This window comes from Mustela erminea, chromosome 18 (genome assembly GCF_009829155.1).
Source record: "Mustela erminea isolate mMusErm1 chromosome 18, mMusErm1.Pri, whole genome shotgun sequence".
NCBI classification, from domain to species: domain Eukaryota; kingdom Metazoa; phylum Chordata; class Mammalia; order Carnivora; family Mustelidae; genus Mustela; species Mustela erminea.
In genome coordinates this window covers 15762631-15784502 of record NC_045631.1, presented here as the reverse complement: position 1 = coordinate 15784502, position 21872 = coordinate 15762631, and the positions used below count along the sequence as shown (strand labels likewise).

Below are 21872 nucleotides of genomic sequence, written 5' to 3'. Positions count from 1 at the left end.
GATGCTGGGCTTTTTGCAGTTGGATCAGATGGGATTGGGTGTCAGGGAAGGGGAACCGGCATGGCTGAAGATGCCAGAACCCCAGGATTCTTTCCTGGCCAACACAATGGGCTCCTCCAGGCCTGGAGCCCTTCTGGTCTATCTCTCCCAATCCTAGCCAGGAGCCTCCGCTCTAAGGCCTCATTTGTTCATTTGGATTGGGGCAGCATGGGAAAGAGTCAGGGCTAGCTGAGCGTTGGGATGCCTCAAATGAGTACCTTATGCCTTGTGAGGAATATTCAGTGGGAAGACTCCAGAGTCTTAGCCCCCAGTCTCACCCAACCCCCCAGCTGACTCCCAAACAACTCTCCATGTCCTCCACATCCTCTCCCACACCTGCAGGAACAGAGGCTGGAGTAGGGCAGAGTGCCCACAGAGAAGAGGTCTAACTTGTGTGTTTTTCACATAATTTTATTAAGAATAAGGCATATGACAGTCACCCCTAAAGCATAGGGCTCTATTTCTGTGGGTGAGTGAGTACACTCTGAAAAGCATTGGATTAAAAAGCGCAGCCAACAGAGAATTTGGAGCAGGATTCCTCTGCCCCACCCGTGGGGCTCCTGCCACTTGGTTCAGAAGCCCTGCGTGTTCCCCATTCAAGGCTGGCACCTTAGGGAGAGGGTGCTCAGGGATCCCCAGCTCTGCACTAAAGAGAGACTGTTCCACACCCTCCTGGCCTCCTTCCTCTCCATTGGGAGACCTCTATTCTACTGCTGATATGGGGAAGGGCTATCCCATTTCAGCTCTGGAGTGGTCTCCCAAACTTCAGACCACTGTGGATGGGATATAGGGGGCAGGGGTACACAGCCTCACCTTGCATTGCCCACTAGTCCCTGGCTGGCTTCCAGAACAGGGAGGGGTCCCCACCTGCCGCTCTCTCTCCTGGGTCTGTCCATACTTGGGGTATGGCTGGACCTCCCCCTAGGGCAGAGTGTTCTTGTCAATGTGCCCGTTCCCTAGGAGGGATTTGTGCTGCAGAGAGGAGGGGAGGAGGGGGGAAGAGACACAATTCTTTATCTTCTAGTCACCCAGATATTCCAGGGGCTTAGGAGAGGGGGGTCTTTCCTTTGGCAGGGTGGGTCCCCAGGCTAGAAGAGGGAGAAGGCTGGAGGCTAAGGAATTTGGGACTCCTGAGGCCAAGGGCAGGCTACAGACTCCCAGGCCCATTCTGCTGCACTGAGGGTTCTGTTCCAAACCCCAGAGGCAGGTGGATGGAGGGGAGTCTTTAGTCCATTATTTCCAGGAGAAAAATGGAGAAGAGGACTTAGTTAAAACTGGAATCCTGGATCTGCTTCAGCCCCTCCGCCAGCCGGCTAAGTGGAGGAGGAGGGCTGGCCAGTTTCCCTTCCCAGACCCTCAGGTGAGAGTCAGCAAGTCAGCCGCCCCCAGCACTCTCAGAACCTTTCATCTGGGGGATCTCTAAGCACCCCACAAATAATTAAGTGTCATTATCACTGGTCGCTTAGAAGAGGGATAGGAGTTCGGAGGTGCCGATGGGGTCACTTGGGGAGAGACCAGCAGGCCACTGGAGGCTCCCCGGGTAGGGGTGTGGTAGAGGCCCCCAGCTAGACACACTGGGTCCCCAGGAGGTAAGGGAGGAAAAGGGCTATTGCTATAGAGCTGGGGAGAGGCCAGGTGGGCATAGCTATGGCTTTTAGTAGGTGGGTGGGTGGATAAACTATGTCACCATCTCTGTAGAAGAATCAACATAACAAAGTCACCCTGTTTACCCCCAGCGTGTGGTTGTGGAAGCTCAGGGTGTGGGTGGGCTGCTCCTTCCTATACAGTCCTTGGGGCCCCTTCGCCACAGGGCAGCCAAGAAAGAGAGAGGCCTCCTCACAGGGACACCTCTGAAAGGGAGGCAATAGGACCAGGGGCACAGTGCGTTCCACACATCTGAGGGGAGACACAGAGGGCAGAGGCACAAGAATGGGGTGGGAGAGGAGGGTAAGAGGCCAGGACGGGCAGAGCAAGGACCCCAGGTCATCACTGTGGCCCAACTTAGACTGAGGGAGAGAGAGAGAGCACTGTCTGTCCCAAGGACGTTCACACCTTGGGCATTTGCAGCCCAGTGGCTGGAAATAACCCGGATGAGGCCCGGTTATTGCTCAGTGGTCTCAGCAGTCCTGAGTGCAGTCAGCTGGGAGAGGACAGCATATTTGTGGGGGCTGGGAGCGTGCTCACTGGTTTTACTTCTTGCGGATTGACACCCTCTGAGGTACAGAGCGAAAGGGAACATGATGGCAGGTTCCTCCTGTTCATTAGAGGGCCCATGAGGGGAGAAGGGTTCCCCACCCCTAGAGATTGATTCTGCTCATCTCCCAGACCTTGGGTGACACACAGAATGCTTGGCCTCAGCCAGGGCAAGACCCGCCAGGATGCGCTATCCGTGAGTGAGGTAAAGGCCTCTCCCTGCCCCATACTCCCTCAGCAGCCCCTGGAAAACCTCACAGGCACTTAGGACTCAAAGCAGGACCAACAGAGGAGGCATGGCATGGGGGAAGGGGCTCTAGGGTTTGTCTTTCTAGGGGCTGGACTTGCAGTGGGGGCCATGTGCTGGACTGGAACTGCATTTCCTTCCTGCCTTGGGTCAGGAGAGGGGAGCTGGGGAGAAAGTAGCTAGGAGGTGGGCTGTCCCACTTTCCATTTCACCACTCTCCCTTCTAGACAGAAGGGTTACATACATTGAATACCCGCCACTGTCAGTTCTGATAGGATTGGGTGCATCCCTGGAGGAGACCAGCCTGGGGATTAAGCTGTGCTCCTATCCACCAGCCCCCACAGCCAACTCAAACCTCTTATCAATCACTGCCACTTCCAGGAACCTGGCCCTTCTTCCCACCTCTAGGTGCAGCTGGGCAAAATTAGCACCAATAAACAGGACTAGGAAAGCTCCCAAGGCTGCCTTCAGGTTCCCAGCTTCCTCGAGAAGGGGAAGGCGGTTTCTGCCCTTCTACAAGCCTGAAGGAGCAGCTAACTCCAGCGGACCCTGTGTCCCCCTCCCCTTGCTTCACTAGCACAGCTCCCAGCCTAAATACTTAGGGGTGGGAGGGGCATTCTGGGGAAGAACAGGACTGGAGACAGCTTTAGACCAGGTTCTGCCATCTAACCCATTCGGTACTCCTCTCCAGAAGTTCAAACTTCCATCGCGTCACACTTTCCCTACCAGGGACTCTGGCAGGAAATGCCTTTAAAGTGTTGGGTGCTCACCGGTAAGGACCTATCAGCGGGGTCGGGGTAGGAGAAGCGCCGTCAGAGGAAAAAGATCCAGCCGCTAGCCCGGGCCGGAGCCTCCCTCGAAGGAAGGCTTGGCGGGAAGGGCAGCCGTGCGGGGCTGGGGAAGGTCCGAGAGAGGAGCCTGGAAGGCCTAGGGGTGCTAAGTGCCACTGCGTTCCTTTTGTAGGCCTGCCCAGTCTCCCCCCTTCGCGTCCAACGATTGTCAGCTTTCCCGGGACAGGGGGAGACCCTCGCCCCCGCCCCTCCCTGCAGCAGGGTGGGGACCACAGAAGCCTCCGTACTGCGAGTCCTCTCCACAAAAAAAGGTGCACTCTCTCAGCCTCGCGGAGGAGCCCCTTCGGGGGAGGAGGATACAAAAAGGCTAGGGCGGTAGGAAGAGCTGGGGGAGCTGGGGCCGCCTCCGCTGGATCCCTGGAGGAGCGCCGGCTCCCGCGACCCCCGGGACCCGCCTGCGTGGCCCAAGGCGCGTCCCTAGCCGGAGGCCGAGCCGGCCTTCCGCACTCCCCACCCCACAACCCCTCCGCCTACTCCGGCTCCCCGGGAGCGCTAGGCGGGCTGGGCGCGGCCGGCGGGCCGGCTTGGTCCGGGGGCTCCTGGGGAGGCGGGTGGCGCGGGCTGCGGCCGCTGGGCCGCGGGGGCCTCCGGGGGTAGAGGAAGAGCGCGGGGTCGGGCATGGGGTCGATGTCGTCCAGGGCGCGGGTCGCACGTTCCCAGGCGGCCCAGTCCCGGCCCGGGCCCTTGGCTGCGGCCTCGGCGGCGGGCGGGCGGCGAGCCCGCTGTGCGCGCCGGCGGGGCCGGGGCTCCGTGGCGGCGGCGGCGCCGGGGCCCGGGCGCGGGGTCTGCAGTCTCTGGCGCGCCGCGTGCAGCTGGCAGGAGAGGTAGGCGGCCGCCTCGGTGTGCTTCTGCAGCTCGGTGCCCAGCACGGTGGCACGATGGCTGCGCCGCCGCAGCTCCTCCAGGAAGCGGCGCTCTTCTGAGCGCAGGCTGCAACGCAGCGCGGACACCAGCGCCTCCCGCTGCGCCACCTCCCGCCGCAGCTCGGCGTTGGCGGCGGTCCGCGCAGCCAGCTGCGACTCCAGCGCGCGGCACTTGCTCTCCAGCTCCCGGGACACCGCCTCTGGGGAGGGAAGACGGAGAGCAGAGGTGATGGTCTCCGCCAGGTCGACCCTGCACAGCTCGCCCACCCACGTTACAGAGCCCCGTTTCGCCCTCCCTCCCCACTCATGGACTAGGCTAGCCTTCCTTTCTCTTCCTCGGGGCCCTTGGACCTATCCTACCCTTTGGCCTGTCTGATTCGTCAGGTTTCAGCTTAAATGCAAAACCCTCCCTGGTCATTTATGCACTCCATAAATATTTGTTGAACCCTTACTATATGTATTGTGCTAGGCATAGGGGATATGGAGGATAATAAAACATTCCTCATGAAGCTTACAGCAAGCATAGTGGGAGAGGTATAGTACATAATCACAAATGAATGTGAGCTTGCATCTGTGACATGTGCCAAGGCCATGACTCACAGGAGACTGTGATCTAATGAGGCTTCTCAACAGAAAAGCCACTTAGGCTAGCAGGAGTTGGAAGAATGAGTTGGAGTTTAGTGAAGAGCTTGAGAGGAGGGTGGTTTGCACAGAGGAGCTGGTGCAAAGGCTCCAGGATAGGAGAAACATGCAAGAGCGAGGGACTGAAAGACTTGGGACCTGGGAATGTGGGAAGCAAAAGGGAATCAGTGGGCCCTGGGGCTTGTGCTTTGTTTGTTTGTTTCTTTCTTTCTTTCAAAGACTTTATTTATTTATTTGACAGACCGAGATCACAAGTACCCAGAGAGGCAGGCAGAGAGAGATGGGGAAGCAGGCTTCCTGCTGAGCAGAGAGCCCAATGCGGGGCTTGATCTCAGGACCCTGAAATCATGACTTGAGCGGAAGGCACAGGCTTTAACCCACTGAGCCACACAGGTGACCCTTGCAGTTTCTTTCATAGAGCATTTGTTATGTTTTGTAATTTATGTGTGTTATTTATTGTTAGCCTTTGCCCACTGCACTGAGTTTCAACACTGGATATATGTTAACTACCCAGAGAGCTTTAAAAAATAGTTTCCTGGGCCCTAACAAAGACCGACTGAATCAGGATTTCTGGGATTGGACCTGGGAACTGACATATCTTCAATGTGCAATGTGTCCATGTAATTCTAATGTACCCACAGAGTTGAGGATCCCTGTCTCCCCGATCATGAGCTCCATTTCAGCAGGGAACACATCCTGGGATTAACACATGTGAGTATTTGTAGAGATAGAGATAGCTGGAAGGTGACAAAAGGTAGGCAAAAGGTGACTCTGGAAAGGATAGGAAAATCAGCAAATGGTGGGGGAAAAAGAAAGGGAGGCCAAACCCACTGAGAGACAAGATAAAAATCAGGACACTGGGCAATACCTTGAGCTCAGATGACCCCTGAAACCCTTTCAGAGGAAGGATAGTAGGTGGGGTGAAGGTTGCTGTTGTTACAGAACTGGTGTTTGGGATGTATGCCTCCTTTCTCCAAGTATCAAGACAGGAAGAGGTTGCCTCTGGTTGCCACTTAAAGAAGTGGGAAGAATTCGTTCAAGTCTATAAATGTTTATATCTTTATGCATGAATATGCAAAGCAATTTGTACGACTCTCAATGTTTTACGTTAAACTTAAACTTTCAACTTTCTCCATGCCCAAGTCTTGGTCATGTATGTAGCACTTGATCTAATCAGCAGCACATCAATATGGCAGGGAGTCCCATCCCTGTTAAATCCCTCCCGGCTAAGAAAGACTGTGTGGTGATTCACTTTAAATTAACCATTTACCAAGTCCCTCTCCATGTCTTACAGCTGGAGACAATGGATAACACCCAGTCCCACTTCTCAGAGATCATATAATTTTGGTGATTAAGATCTCAACAATGGAACCCCTCCCCTTTAAAAAAGTTTTAATTGTAACAAACACCAAATAACATGGAGTTTACCACCTTAACCAATTTTAAGTGTACAGTTCAGTAGTTTTAAGTAAACTCACATTGTTGTGCAACAGGTCTTTAGAACTTCTTTGTTCTGCAAAACTGAAACTCTGTGCTCATTGAACACCATCCCCCCGCCTCCATTTTATCAGTGAAGTAATAATCTGTAAACAAATGTTTTAGTGGAATTGCTATGTGGCAAGAAGTCGTGCTTTTGTAAAATGAAGGATTTGCTGATGTGCATGTTTCTTTTTTCTCCTCATCTAGATAAAGTTCCTTCAAGTCATGGACTCCACATTACCATTGTGTTGTATCTCACCATTCAGCATCTTGTAGGGTGTGGACCACTGACCATAGAAATCACTTGTGCAAGGATGGGAAAGATGAGAGAGGTAAGTCATATAGAAAGGAGTAAAGTCAACCAGATGGACTTCTTGGGTACCATATCTGTCCTGTGTTCATTTTCCTACTTTGGATAGAGACGTGTATACAGGGTGTGGTGGTACAGGTTGTTCATTGCACATTGTAACCCAGATGAGTAGGCAAATGGGGCTGACATCCAGCACTCTGTTCAGCAAGTTGAGGAGTGGCTGTCCCCCATGACTGGACTAGGGACAGAGAAGGCTTGCGTCCTACTAAGTGGTGGGGAAAAGGTGACTGTTGGGCTGTTGTGGCATTTCCCCATCAGTCATCCTTCTCTTACCTTGCTGATGAGACTGGGCCTCTCTCATCTCCAGATCACGAGTCAGTTCTGTGGGGAGGACAGAAAAGAAAAGGTAGTCGTGTGTGTGTGTGTGTGTGTGTGTGTGTGTGTGTGTGGTGTATGAGAGAGAGAGAGAGAGAGAGAGAGAGAGTGATCAGGGAATCACAACACAGAGAAAGTGGCAATATTAGCATCCTTAGAAGCCATCTGAACCACCTTCCATACCTATTTTACTGCAGTCCAGTGAGAGGAAGAGATGAATAGAGGTGCAAGGCACAGCCCAAGCCTGATTGGCCTGATTCTAAGCCCAGAGATCTTTCCAGTGCAAGGGCCATGAGCTGCGTTTGGAGGTTAGTTCAACCCTTGGACTGAGGAGCCCGGCTTGCTTTTGGGGGCTGGGGGAGTATTTGCTCCTTCCCAGCGGTGATATACAAATATCTAACGTGACAGCCAATCAGAGCCACTCTGGAGCAGTGCAGGGCACAGCCCCTTTAGGGTTTAGTTGGTGTATATGGGAAGGCTGGAGGTCCTGGGCTGCTTGGGGGCCCTGGAAGGGGACTCAGGGCAGTAGATATTTACCAATAGGGTACATGCGTTTCACTATTTTCACAGCCAGTACAGCTGTGCCTGTGTTATTTTCTGAGCATCAGCCAGGCTCCTTTCCAAACCCTGTTTCCGCCATATTCCGCAAGGCAAGGAATGGGGCTTCAAGGAGGATAGCGCCACCTGGTGACGGAAGGCCTACATGGCGCTCGCCTCCGCGCTGAGGGGGAGGGGTCAGCTCGCTAAGGGTGCTGGTGTTGAGAGAGGTTTCAGCCCAGCCACCACCCTTGCACCTCCCTGTCTTTCCAATCCCCATTCCTTACCGCCCAGAATGCCCCATCCCTCGGCCAGCTGAGTTTGATAATTTTTTCAGCCCCACCCCAACTCTCCCAACTCCCCCCTGGCTCGGCTGGGAAAACGGAGGGAGTCCAGCAGCTGCTGGTGACAGACAGGATCTCCTCTGCAGCAAGTGTGTGTACCTGCCGGGATGCAATTTGGTGCCAAAAGGGAGGAGATGTGGACCTGGGAGTGGGATAAGGTAGCAAATCTCTGGGATCAATGCCCAGCAACACCTACATAGTCTAGCCTTGGGGCCCTCTGCCCCTCCTTACTGGCTCTTCCCTTGGGACGCCAACTGTTGCTAGGAGACTGAGAGCCAGGGTACCTGGGCCTTTTGCTGTGACCTGAGTCTGAACCTCCTTCCTGGAGCTCCAGGGAGGACCCTGATGCCTCTATCCTCTAGGGCTTCCTGGAGCCAACTTGGCCTCTCCTGCAAGGCCCCAGAGTAGCCCAGGGGATTTGGTTCTGCCACTATCTCCCAGTGGGCCAGTTACACCCTTAATCAGGGAAGTTGGGGGAGGGACTGGGCTCCACTCTCCCATCCATCAGATATCCCTGCCCATCTTCTGGCCAGAGTCCACACCTTTAGAAGAGCATGCAGGGAGATCAGATACCCTGTGTGACCTTGGATCAGTAACGACACCTCTTTGAGCCTCAGTATTCTCCTGTGAAGTGGGGACAAAATCACCCCTGCTTCTCAAGGGGCTATTGCTAGGATTAAATTAGAGAAAATAAACAGAGCACCCAACCCAGGGCTGAGTCAGTGCTGAATATTTGGGCCAGTTCTTGTTACCATGCAGGCTGCCCCAGCACCCAGAATATACCCACCCATATCTTAAACCCTTTTAGTCTGAGTGGCACCCGTTTCTGGCAGGCTCTTTCTGAAGCCCTCCCCAGCTAGTTCCTACATTAGCTCATTCCCTCTTTCATCCCTCTCCCAGCTTCTGAGTCCTGGTTTATTTTATTTTTATATATATTCTTAAAGATTTTATTTATTTATTCGATTTATTTGTTTATTTGAAAAAGAGAGAGAGAGAGAGAGAGAGAGGCTTCAAGCTGGGGGAAGGGCTGAGGGAAAGACCATGCGGGGCTTGATCTCAAGACCCTGAGATCATGACCTGAGCCAAAACCAAGTTGGGCGCTCAGCTCAACCAACTGAGCCACCAGGTGCCCCTATATATTTTTTTAAAGTTTATTTTATTTTTTAAAGTAGGTTCCATGCCCAACAAGGGGCTTGAAGTCACATCACTGAGATTAAGAGTCCCATGCTCTACTGACTGAGCCAGCCAGGCAGCCCTCTGAGTCCCTATTTAGTCTCCTTGAAAAAAATCTTTGTTTTGCTCCCTTCCCCTCACTCCTCCACCCCTTGGAAGAAGGGCCTTATTCAGGTATTTCAGCCCCAAGAGTGGCTTCTTCAGGTCAGCCCAGAGTTATTTTTATCTCTGTAATCAATAACAAGAGGCTGCAGTCCCATACCCAGCTGGGAAGGGTGGTGGGGCTGTTCTAGCCTCTTACACTTTCTTGGGATCCTGGCCTATGTCCTGAGTGGAAGAACCCAGGTCTTCAGAATTAGGGCAAAGCAAAAAGAAATTAGGGCAAGAGCTGTAGGGTCTTAGGGTATGTTCATTCTGGTTTTCCTTTAATGTTTTCACAGCAATGAAAAAATGCATCCGGCAAGGACATCAGGCAGGGGCGAGTTGGTGTGGGCCATCCCTGCCCCCTGGGCTGGCCTCTGCTACCATCCAAGTTTCAAGGAAGATGGCAGGGAGCCTGGCCTAGGAATGTAGCAGCTGCTTCTGCATATGGAACCAGAGGAGGATGTGGTGGTGGAGAGTCAGGACGATCAGCTTCTCCTGCCACAGAGTGAGAACCCAGGCAGGTCACTCAGTTTCCCTCTAGAGAATGGGGAGCCTCGCATGAGCAGGAGCTGCAAGGGCAGTAGAAGTCTGAGCGTCTTGGGGAGAAAGTGTGCAGAAAGTTGCAGAGGCATGCAAAGCTGAGCATCTGGAGCTCTGGGTTCTAATATTGGCTCTGTCATTAGCATATTGTGTGGCGCTCTCTCTTGCTCTCTCTCTTAGGGTCTCAGTTTACCTTTTTGTATAATGAAGACATTGGGCTGTTCCAGCTGACACATTCCATGAATCACTGACTCTAAAGCCTATACTTGGAGACTCAGCCTGGGTGAGCACTTTGGCCAGAGCCCAGCCTCTGAGAGGGCAAGTGGCTGAAGTCTGAGGTCCAAAAGCAGAGTTCAGGCCTAGGTTTTGGCTTCATTCTTGGTATCTCCTTCTGTTTTTGTTCACAAATCCAGTTGGTTGCCAAGTCCTTCCCTTCACTCAGTCTCCCCCCCACTGATCTTCCCCTTCCTACCCTTTCCCTTTCCATCTCTCTCCGGACCATTTCATCAGCCCCACCACGAGTCTCTCTGCCTCCCTCCCAATTCACCTTCCGTACAACTGGCAAGTTTCGCATTTCGCAATGCAGTGTGACGCCCTTCAGAAACCTTCCGTGGCTCCTTACTCCCCAGGAGAACAGGCCAAACTTCTTAGCCGTCCTGATATTTGTCAGGGTCTTCCATGATCTCCCGACACCCCTCCTCCCTCCCCTCCCCCTCCTCTTGCCCTTCTCTCCCTCCCATCCTCCCCCCACCCCTCACCTGAACAGCGTTTCTGCAGCCTCAGGATTTCCAGGTGCAGGTCTCGCAGCAGAGCCATCTGCTCCTTTTTCAGGAAGCTGATGTGGCGTTGTACACTCTGGATCTGATGCTCCAGGGACACGGTATCCATGGCAACCCAGGCCTGGGCCCCACCTGGGTGGAAGAAGATAAGGTAAACCCCCGTCCTGTGGGCCTGTCTGCCCTGCCCACCCTCAGATCCCTCTGAGCCTCCTGCTGTTGGGGCTCCCATTGCCACCAGGCAGATGGTTCTATGGCTGTACTCATTTCCCCTGTGTTTACTCACCCAAGTGTCACCTGTGTGTTGTCGGAGAAGTTTTTATTCCCATTTAACAGATGAAGAACTAGAGGCCTGGAGGGAAAAAGCCGCACTCCCCTGCCTGCCTGTAACTTTGGCCTTTCTGCTTCTCAGAGAGGAACACAAATAGAGCCGCCAAGTCAGGGAGACAGAGATAGGCTGTAGCTTGCTTCTTAACCAGCTTTGGGCAAAGCCTCTCTGTTTCTGGGCTCTTGGTTTTCTCATGGCTAAACTGGAGGAGCTGGGGAATGGAAAAGTGCATCCCACCAGCATCCTACCAGTAAGCATTAAGCAAGGGTGCCCACCAGCCGGCAGACCAGAATGATGGTTAGAGCACATCCTATCCCAACCCAACTCCATTTCTCTGACTTAACCTTAATCCGGGACTCTGGGCCCCTCTAGGTCGCAGAGGAGGAAGATCTGATGAGTATTTTACGAACACCAACTCTGTGGGCTGAAGGCAGGTGGCAGAATCCCTTTTTATTTGTTCATTTATTTTTTTAAAAAGATTTTATTTATTTATGTGACAGACAGAGATCACAAGTAGGCAGAGAGGCAGACAGTGAGAGAGGAAGAAGCAGGTTCCCTGCTGAGCAGAGACCCCGATGCAGGGCTCGATCCCAGGACCCTGGGATCGTGACCTGAGCCGAAGGCAGAGCCTTTAACCCACTGAGCTACCCAGGCACCCCCAGAATCCCTTTTTAAAAGAGGAATGGCTGGCTCAGTCAGTGGATCATGTGACTCTTGATCTCGGGGTTGTGAGTTCAAGCCCCGCTGGGTGTGGAGATTACTTAAAGATAACATCTTTAAAAAAAAAAAAAAAGAAGAGTGGAAGACGTTGATAAGGAGACCCATGCCAGTGAATCCATGGTGAACACATAAGACACTGTGAAGGGAGGGGAGCTCTGCACCCCTTCTTAACCATGCCCTGGCTTTGCAGCCCTCCCCCTTTTGACTCCATCCCTTTCCCAGGAAGTCCCTCTTGTGATGATCACCATCCTAGAGAAGCATAAGCAGAGGGCAAAAACAGGAGGCAGAGTTCTCGCCTTTTCTGCCAGGGATTCCCTAAGCCTTTTTTTGTTTGTTTGTTTTGTTTTGTTTTGTTGTAAGTTTTAAAATTTATTTGAGAGAGAGAGAGAGAGAGAGAGTGAGCGAGCATGCAAGCCAGGTGAGGGGCAGAGGGAGAGAATCTTCATGCAGACTCTCCGCCGAGTGCAGAGCCCAACACAGTGTTCCATCTCACGACTGCAAGCCCATGACCTGAGCCCAAACCAGGAGTCCAATGCTCAACCGATTGACCCATTCAGGCACCCACTTCCTAAACTTCTGAAGGAGCTGTTTCTACCTGCCCCAGAAATTCCCTGGGCCTTGGAGAGAAAGGCCAGTTGATGGACCACTTTTTCGAGCAAATGGTCCCCTCCAGACTGACTTTGATATAAGTCCCTGCAAATCCAGATTTTCATTTGTAGGGTTGCATCAAGCAGGTGCACCTGAGAAACTCACATTGGTCTCTTGGACTCCCCTTCCTTTACTCCCTTAAGCTAACCAAAGAGGCCTTCCATTTCAGCAGGGGGTTGCCCTCTGGCCTGTGGCAACCACTGACTACATTTACATTACTACATCTGCTATGTTTAAGAACTTTATACACATTACCTTGCTTCAGCTAACTGCCTTTAGTAGATGTTACCACCCCCATTTCACAAATAAAGAAACTGAGGCTTGGGGCACCTGGGTGGCTCATTACGCATCTGCCTTCGGCTCAGGTCATGATCTCAGGGTCCTGGGATTGAGCCCCTCATTGGGCTCCCTCCTCGGCCGGCAGCCAGCTTCTCCCTCTCCCACTCCCCCTGCTTGTGTTCCCTCTCTTGCTGTGTCTGTCTTTATCAAATAGATAAATAAAATCTTTTAAAAATTTTTAAAAAGTTAAAAAAAAAAACAACAGGCTCAGAGCTGAAGTGATTTGTGCCAGTTCACGTGGTCCATAAGTGGTGGCAGACCCAATTCTCTCTCTCTTTTTTTTAAGGATTTATTTATTTATTTATTTGACAGACAGATCACAAGCAGGCAGAGAGGCAGGCAGAGAGAGAGAGAGAGGAGGAAGCAGCTCTCCGCTGAGCAGAGAGCGCGATGCGGGGCTCGATCCCAGGACCCTGGGACCATGACCCGAGCTGAAGGCAGAGGCTTTAACCCACTGAGCCACCCAGGCGCCCCCAGACCCAATTCTCTTACTGGGTCTTTTGAATCCAAAGTAGGTTCCCAATACTCACTCTGAGAACAGTCCTGGGTTTGAATCCTGAGTCTTTCAGTTACCTGCTGTGTGACTTGGGGCAAGAAAGTTAACTTCTCTCCATCTTTTTTCCCTTCTCGGTAAAATAGGGCTAATGGTAACAGAGATTACCTTTAAATGAGATTAAAAAGTGCAGAGCACTTCTCTGTCTCGTGTGCAGGTAGGTTATTCCTTGTCTTGATTTGCTCCTTTATTCATTCATACCTTCAGTAATCTATTTGTTGCCAGCTATGGAGGTATGGGAGACACACTGATGAACAGAACAAAATCCTTGCTCTCGTGGAGCTCACAGGATGAAAAGGACCAAACAAACAAACAAATAAATGCATCAAATAAAAAATAATATTGGTAAGTATACAATTATAATCTGTGAAGAGCACCCTAAAAGAAACATACAGAGTAACGTGGAAGAATATAAGGCGGGACCTAGTTTAGATTTGGGGACAGAGAAGGTCTCTTAAAGAAAGTAATTTTAAGCCAAAACCTTGTGGCAGGCAGAATTCTAAGCTGGTCCCCAAGATTCCTAGCCCCTGGTAGATATGCCCTCCTGCATCTTCCCCTTTGAGCGCGGGCAGGATTTTGAATGTGATGGCTTTTTTCTTCTGTGATTAGAAAGGATTTTGCAATGTAATAAAGGTTTCTAATCAACTGACTCGGAGTTAATCGAAAGGGAGATTATTCTGGGGGGCAGTTCATAGGGCCTGTACTGAAGGAGTAAACCACCATGCTGTGCGGCAGCCCAGGGAGGAAGCCACAAGGCAAAGACCTGAGAGAGGCTGCTGGTAGCTGAGGATGGTTCCTGGCAGGCAGCTAGCAAGCAGCGAGGACTGCAGTTTGACAGCTGCAAGGAAGTCAGTTCTACGAACTACCTAAGGGATCTTGGGAGTGGGTCTTTTCCCTAGTTGAGCTTTCAAATGAGAATGCAGCCCATCTTAATTTCAACCGTTTGAGGCCTTGAGCAGAGGACCCAGCTAAAATATGCCAGACCCCATATCCTTGGAAACTGTGACTTAACACATGTATGCTGTTTTAAGTCACTTAGTTTGTGGAAATTTGTTATGCAGCAATAGAAAACTAATAAAGACTTGAAGGAAGGGTAGGTGTTAGAAGCAGAATAAAGGGAAGGACATGCCAAGCAGGGAACAGCATTTGTGAAATTCCTGAGGTAGGCTAATAATGATAGCTTACATTTATTCAGTGCCTATTATGTGCCAAGCCTTGTGCTAAGTGCTTCACATGATCTTTTTTTTAAAAAATTTTTATAAGATTATTAATTAATTTATTTATTTGACAGAGAGAGAGAGAGATCACAAGGAGGCGGAGATGCGGGCAGAGAGAGTCGGGGGAAGCAGGCTCCCCACTGAGCAGAGAGCCTGATGTGGGACTCAATCCCAGGACCCTGAGATCGTGACCTGAGCCGAAGGCAGAGGTTTAACCCACTGAGTCACCCAGGCGTCCCTCACATGATCTTTTTGGGGGAACAGAGACATTGTCACTGCTGGTGAGAATTGAAGTGTAATGTGTCAGGGGATGGTTGCAGGAAGTAAGGTTAGCAAGAGAAGGATTGCAGAGTCTTGTAAATCATGCGAAGAATTTTGCATGAATACTAAGTGAATTGGTAAGTTATTAACGGATTTTAAGTAGAGGACAACATGATATGATTTGCATTCTTAAAAGATCACTCTGGCTGGCTGCTCTAGGGAGGGTAGATTCAAGGGGACAGAGTGGATGTGGGAGGTGAGCTGGGAGAATGTTGCAGTGGTCAAGCTGAGGGAGGATGAAGGCCTGGACCAGATGAGGGAGGTGAAGACAGAAGTTTCAGGTGTATTTGGGGGGTAGAATGGTCAGCATGTGGGAACGGAATGATTAAGTCATGGTGACGGGGTGGGTGAATGTTCAGGATGTCTCCCAGTTTTCTGGTTTGGGCAACTCAAGTATGAAGGCACATTTTCTGGCTATTTCTACACTTCTTGGTCTTTGACATTAGATCTCTTTCACAATGGACCTCTAATCTATAATCACTCCCTAGGTGATTTTGTCCAATTCTATGGCTGTAAAAACTATTTATATGCTGACCCCCACTCTAACTTTCCCGTGCACTCTAGACTATGTAACACTTCCATTTGGATGTCTAATGGGTCCCTCAAACTTACAAGTTCCATTGCTGAGCTCTTCATCCTACAAACCTTGCCTATTGTTCACCATCTTAATAAATGGCACTGGTTTTTGCCCATTCACTCAGTGGCTCAGGCCAAGAACTTAAGAGTTATCTTTGATTCCTCTCTTTCTTCATATTCCAGACACTCCATCTGCAAATCTACTTGTCTCTACCTTTGAAAACGTGTATGCTTAATCCAATCAGTTCTCACCATTTCCATTGCTGTCACCCCAGTCCCATCTATGGCCATCGCTCTGATGTACCCTGTAGTAGCCTACTGACGGGCTTCTCGCTTCTACTCCTTGTTTGCCATGTAGCAGGTGGCGTTCCTTTAGCAAATCTGATCATGTCTCCCTGCTCCCCACTTATAACTCTCCAACCTTCCCATCATACTTACTACCTAATCCAAATTTCTTATCAGATCCTATACAATTACCCCTGGCTCTGTTTGCCCTCATCTACTACTGTTCTCCCACTGCTGGTTCCACCCCAGCTACTCGGGCCTCCTTACTACTTCCTGAACATGCCAAACACATTCTTGCCTCAGGGACTTTGTCTGTGCTGTCCCCCCTCCCAGGAATATCCTTCACCCAGATACCCTCATGGCCCACTCCTCCCCTTCATTCAGGATTCTGCTCAAATGTCATTTCCTTAGGGCCCTTCTCTGATTACCTGATTTAAAATAGAGCCCTCTGTCACTCTCCATTCCCTTAATATGCATTGTTTTTCTTCCATGAACTTATCACCACATGAATATATTACATTTTGTTTCTTGTCTCTTTCCTCTACCAGATTGTTGGCAACACAAGATGAAGGACTCTGTTTTTGTTTCCTCCTGTTCCCTAGTGCCCTAGCACAATCTCTGGCAAATAAAATATACTCAATAAATACGCAGGGAATGCACGAGTAAGTGAGTTTGTGGAGCTGGGGAAGACTGAAGGAGGGAGAGATTTACAGAGAAGGGGAGCTCAAGCTTAAGACATGTTAGATTCTGGGGCGCCTGGGTGGCTCAGTGGGTTAAAGCCTCTGCCTTTGGCTCAGGTGATGATCTCAGGTTCTGGGATCAAGCCCCACATCAAGACCTCTATTCAGCAGGGAGCCTTCTTCCCTCTCCCCCTCTGCCTGCCTCTCTGCCTACTTTGATCTCCATCTGTCAAATAAATAAATAAAATCTTAAAAAAATATATGTTAGATTCTACATGCTCAAGAGACCTGAACAAGGAAACATAGATGCCAAGTACGCAGTCGAATATCCTGGTGTGTAACTCAGGAGAAGCAGATGAGCTGGGTCTGTGCTATTGCATAACCATGTTGGGATTTGTGTGCCTGTGCGTCTACACATACCTGAGACTGGGTGTGCCTTGAGGAGTGCACATGTATGTATACGCTTGTTGGGGGGTCCTGCTTCTCTTGCATCTGTTTCTGTTCTGTGTACATCTGGAGGATGAAGGGATGTGAGCCTCTGCTTATGAGGAAGAGAGAAAATGTCTGTTCCCAACCTCTGAAATGCAAGTATTTCTGAAGAGTAAAAGCCCTTTCCACACAGCCCTGGAGACTGGACCCTGGCCACCATGAGGGGCTGAGCCAACCAGCTGTTTCTGAGCCTTCCCAGAAGGACTTGAGGGTTTGCTTCCAACTAGGCAGGCTGCTCTTCTCAGGGCAGAAATTTGGGTCACAAAAGATCTTGGCAGATATTCTGTCTTACACATGATTGTTTAGTTTGTTTGAGGGAGGGTGGGAAATGGGTTGGGGAACGGGAACTACAACACAGCCCTCTCACATGTGGCTGTCACACACACTTCAGAAGGCCCAAGCCAGGAAAATGTCATAGAAATGTCAGACATTCCCATAAAAATGCAGTCTTGGAACCCTCTGGCTTGAGAAGGAGCTTGTGCCTGAGGACTTGGTCCAGACTGGTTGACAGTGGCAGAAAGGTTAGGGTTACCAGCTTTCTGTTCAGCCCACACCCAGCCCAAGATGCCTGATCTCATGGGTTAAAGTGAGAAGGGTCCCTTGCCTTTGTCCACCGTCCTGACCACCTCAGAGTCTATATTGTTTCTGCTGCCTACGTTCTCCTGATACTCCTAGGTTCTTCTTTGTTTTAATTTTCTAGCTTGATGAAAAATGTTTATTAAAAATTGTTTATTTAGGGGACGCCTGGGTGGCTCAGCTGGTTAAGCGGCTGTCTTCGGCTCAGGTCATGATCCCAGCGTCCTGGGATCGAGTCCCGCATCGGGCTCCTTGCTCAGCCAGGAGCCTGCTTCTCCCTCTGCCTCTGCCTACCACTCTGTCTGCTTGTGCTCACTCTTGCTCCTCTCTCTCTCTGACAAATAAATAAATAAATAAAATCTTTAAAAAAAATTGTTTATTTTGGGGCACCTGGGTGGCTCAGTGGGTTAAATCGCTGCCTTCAGCTCAGGTCATGATCTCAGGGTCCTGGGATCGAGTCCCGCATCGGGCTCTCTGCTCTGCAGGAAGCCTGCTTCCTCCTCTCTCTCTCTCTCTGCCTACTTGTGATCTCTCTCTGTCAAATAAATAAATAAATTCTTTAAAAAAAAAATTGTTTATTGGGCGCCTGGGTGGCTCAGTGGGTTAAGCCGCTGCCTTCGGCTCAGGTCATGATCTCGGGGTCCTGGGATCGAGTCCCGCATCGGGCTCTCTGCTCAGCAGGGAGCCTGCTTCCTCCTCTCTCTCTGCCTGCCTCTCTGCCTACTTGTGTTCTCTGTCAAATAAATAAATAAAATCTTTAAAAAAAAATTGTTTATTTAGAAATTAAAAAAAGGACCTGTAACACAGAGTTATGTGTGGAGTTATAGAGTTAACTCCAAGTACTTTGGACACGCCTCTCATCTGTCTGAAACTTACACAATTCTGATTCTAAGGCCTGGGCTTCTGGTTTCTGAAAACAATCTCACCCCCCTACTTGTCTTTTTGGAGCTTGCGAGTAACTATTTTTCTAACCATTTTTCTTCCAGCCATCTGACTCTAACTGACATGGCAAGGAGGAAATTGTAGTTCTTTCCCTTTTCTACTTCTTATAGTTCTTTGGGTTGGAAGAACCATGAAAAGAGAAGAATCATAATACTCAGGGCTCAGAGGGGTCTTTGAGACCACCCTAATGTGATCTCAAATCACATAGTGGTTTGCAAATCTTGCTCTATAGAGCCCAGAGTTCTGCAGAGGGGTCTCAGAAGTTGCCAAAAATGGTTGGGGGCACAAGGCAGGGCTAGAGGCTTTGCTCTTTTTACCCCTCTTTATTTTGATGGTCTTGTACATACAAGTTCATTGGAGAGAAGCCTTCTGCTAATCAAAGGTTTGAAAACAACTTTTACAGTCCAGTCTTTCCTTGGGTGGCTAACTACTCCCCCTCCCTTAATCTGCTCAATGTCCCCTGGCCTCTGCTGCCACATCTCACCCTCAGGCAGACAAAATGGCCGGGAGAAGAACCTGAACTGAAGACTCTTGCTTTCTGCTTGTGTGGAGTTTGCACTTTCTGCCACCCCTCACCCCCTGACTGCTTCTCTTGTCCCAGTTTCAATGTCACCCTTAGTGTTTCTTTTCTCTTTGGGGCTGAAAGTATTTATTGAGTCAACAAATATTCTTGTACTGTTCTGAACATTCAATATCCACATTTTGTTAAAAAAATTTTTAAGTGCGCCTTCTTGGTTCAGGGAGAATGTTAAACTCATTTTTATAGTCAGGGCAGGTATATTAGGACAGGCATGGCAATAAATGTATAAATGAATTATGTTCTTTATTTTTCTTAGTCCTTATTCCTCTTTACTACCTGACTTTGAGGCCTGGGGTTGAAGGAGAACAAAGACTTAAAAAGTCTTTCTCAGATATGGAGGCACAGGTAATAATACTTATAATAATCATCAATGCATAGGTAATACTACTTATAGAACAATAATAAATGGCTGGCACTGTTCTTAGCATTTTATTTACATTAACTCATTTCTCTTTATAACGACCCTGCACGAAGCTTCTATTAGCATGTCCACTCTGCAGATGAGGAAAGAGGCTCAAACAGGTTAAGTACCTTGCTCAATATACACAGCTGTAGTGGCTGGCAACTAGGAGCTCCCCATTGGGTTCCCACCCTTCATTAAGGCCCTTCAAATCCAAGCACAGTCCACATTTGCAGTCTGATCCCCTCCTTTTAGGGATTCTACCTTTTACTGCTCTCACAACAAACTCTTTTCATAAACATGGATGGACAACCCACCACTCTATCTCTGCCTCCTGAAACCTGCCCCATCCTTCAAGGCACTTCTCAAAAGCTACCTTTCTTACTGAGTTTTTTCCCTTACCCTCACCAAGCTGGGATGACTCTTCCATCTCTGTGTTTGCCAACCACCATTATGCCATGTATCACACTTCTACACCCATGCTCCCCATGGTGTGTGCCTCCCTGGCTTCTGCTCCAAGCCATAAGCTACCCGAGGTCAGGGAATCCTGACCAAAGGTCTCTGGGAATCCTTTGTATGGAATATGTGTACAACGAATGTTGGTGAAACTGGGAGAAAGAGTTGAGTGTTACTGGGAGTCACTAGGGCAAGTAAGTGTATGTATTAGAAAGTAATCCCCACCCCCGACCCCCCACCCAAGTCCTTGGTTTCCTAGGGACTTTTCTTGGGAACAAGAAGTCAGCCTTTGACAGATGTCTGGGACTCTGCAAGGTGGGCTTACCTGGCCAGTGGTGGAGCCACCTTCTCCAAGGGTCTCCTGGTCCTCTCCACGCCAGAACGCCTCCTCCCCTGTTACCCCTAGGCTATGGCTTCCCCCACTCCACTGAATATCTCAGGACCCCCAACCTCAGCAAAGCTGAGGATCCAGGGATATGGGAGTGGCCTGTATGAGGAAACTGGAGCGTCCATCCTCTTTAGTCTGGTGTTCTGCCTGATTATGCCTCCAGTATGACTCCCAGAGGAGGCAGAGGGGGAGATGGAGACTAAGGAGGACGGGGAATAGGGGTACCAGCGAGGACAGGGAAAGGAAAACAGATGTGTGTGATGGGAGGTGGCAGGAGGTGGCGGAGACTCGACCTCAGGCCGCTCTGGACTCTTCACCAGGGCCGGTAAGGACCTGAGTCTGGGCGGCAGAGGACAACTTCTGCCAGCAGCTCGCGGGTCTTGTCCGCCTCCCGCGCGCTGCGGTGCCCAGCCCAACGCCAGCCCTCCCAGGGGAGCTGGAGCTCGGGCCCTGCTGCTCCCCGCCCGGGGCCACCCCGCCGTCCACCCCCCACGTCCACCGACCTCCTCACCTTCGGGACCTGAGGGAGCGACGGGCCAGCGGGGCCCTGGGACCGGGCCAGGCTGGGTGGGGGGAGGCTCTCTTCTTCCCCTCGCTAGCTGCGCCCCGGGTTCCGCAGCACCCGCCCGGGCTGCGACGCCATCAGCTGCTGCGAGGCTGCGGGGTTGTCGGGCCGGGGCTCCGGGGGGTTCCGGGGCGCCAAGGGGGGTCCGGGGCGGGCTCCAGGCGTAAACACCCAGCAACGTGACCGGAACTGGCGAACAAGCCGTAGGGGGAGCGAGGGGGGGGGCGGGAGAGATAAGGGGGGAGGGGAGGGACCTGGTACTGGCGGGGAGGGGCCGTGGGCGGGGCGGGGGGAAGGGAGGCTGGCGGCGCGCAGTCGGGGGAGGGGGAAACCAGGAACTCCGGGAACCAGGCCTGAGGACCCCGGCGGGCAGAACTCGGAGAGCTGGCTTTGGCTGGGAGCTGAAGGGAAACCCGGAGAACCCGCCGGACGCTTGGCGAGCAAGGGCGCGGCGGGCGGATCAGCACCGCGGACAGCGCTCAGGCGGTAGGCCGCGATCCGCTCCGCCCCTCTGCCCACCGACTGGCGTAGGAATCAGAGCAGTTCCCCACTGGCCCGGGGAAATGTTGGGGCGAGCTAACCAGGAGTTAGGAAACCTATTCTGTGCCTATTGGCAGTGAAGCCACTCCAGACCTCTCACTAGCTGTGTGACCTTGGGTTAGTCACATCACCTCTCTGGGTCCCAGTTGATAAGGCATCCTCTTTCCTGTGAGGGTCCAAAGAACCAAGAGAAGATCCTTTATAAACTCTGAAGTCCAGAACATTGGTTTTGACACGTTTCACTGTACATGGGAGACTTCTGGACTTGGGCTACTTGGCATCTAATTCGGGCTCTACAAATACCTGTCTCTTCCCTGGACCTTAGTCTCCTGATCTGTAAAATAGGATAATGATGATCTATGCAGCCTGTAAGTCTTTGATTTGTTGTGAGGATGAAGTAAATTAATATCTGTAAAGTGCTTAAAACAGTGCTGCATGCTCTTTAGGCATTCATGGTCATGATGCAAGGGGCCAGGTCGCGTTGTGTGAGTGGAAGGTAGCCCAGCTCTAGGTAAGTCATTTCCATCCCTACCTTTAGGAGCCAGAGGAAGGGTCTGAGGGAATTCAGATTAAAGGGCTGATCTGACTTTTCCCACATCACTGCCAACCAGACAGTCCATGCCCTGCCCTTTTGGGCCAAATATCCAGAGAAGTCCTCCATCTTTGTCTCCAGAACTGGAAGACTCTGGCATATGGGCTTTGGAGAGGGTTTTGGCAATTCATTTGCCTCGAGGTACCCTGTCTTCTCTCTGTGGA

The 21872-nt window shown here is 51.0% G+C and overlaps 2 protein-coding genes across 5 annotated transcripts in view; one reads left to right on the top strand and one right to left on the bottom strand.

Moving 5' to 3' along the window:
- Window positions 1-439: 439 nt before the first annotated feature.
- Window positions 440-20862, bottom strand: CCDC92B (coiled-coil domain containing 92B). Of its 2 annotated transcripts, none has more exons than XM_032322463.1 (4): window positions 20523-20862; window positions 10496-10648; window positions 6958-7005; window positions 440-4393 (listed from the first exon to the last, which is right to left on the bottom strand). In XM_032322463.1, exons 2-4 carry the CDS (start codon window positions 10623-10625, stop codon window positions 3801-3803), a joined length of 771 nt encoding a protein of 256 aa, XP_032178354.1. In that variant the 5' UTR covers window positions 10626-10648; window positions 20523-20862; the 3' UTR covers window positions 440-3800. The 2 variants fall into 2 exon arrangements, with proteins under 2 accessions (XP_032178354.1, XP_032178353.1); XM_032322462.1 differs by having other exon boundaries at window positions 20515-20563.
- The window catches only part of RAP1GAP2 (RAP1 GTPase activating protein 2), a 232225-nt gene continuing 230609 nt past the window's right edge, over window positions 20257-21872 (top strand). For all 3 annotated transcript variants that reach the window (XR_004280815.1, XM_032322457.1, XM_032322453.1), the window contains exon 1: window positions 20257-20336. Coding sequence is in view for 2 of the 3 variants with exons in the window: in XM_032322457.1 (XP_032178348.1) it covers window positions 20263-20336 (74 nt within the window). In the remaining variant the exon portion in view is untranslated. The remainder of the gene's footprint in view (window positions 20337-21872) is intronic.

Coding starts and splice junctions, on each gene's coding strand:
- CCDC92B (XM_032322463.1), bottom strand. CDS start 10,625: ATGGATACCGTGTCCCTGGAGCATCAGATCCAGAGTGTACAACGCCAC. Junction 7,006..10,495: donor GCTGCAGAAACGCTGTTCAG/GTGAGGGGTGGG, acceptor TCCTCCCCACAG/AACTGACTCGTGATCTGGAG. Junction 4,394..6,957: donor GGCCCAGTCTCATCAGCAAG/GTAAGAGAAGGA, acceptor TTCCCTCCCCAG/AGGCGGTGTCCCGGGAGCTG.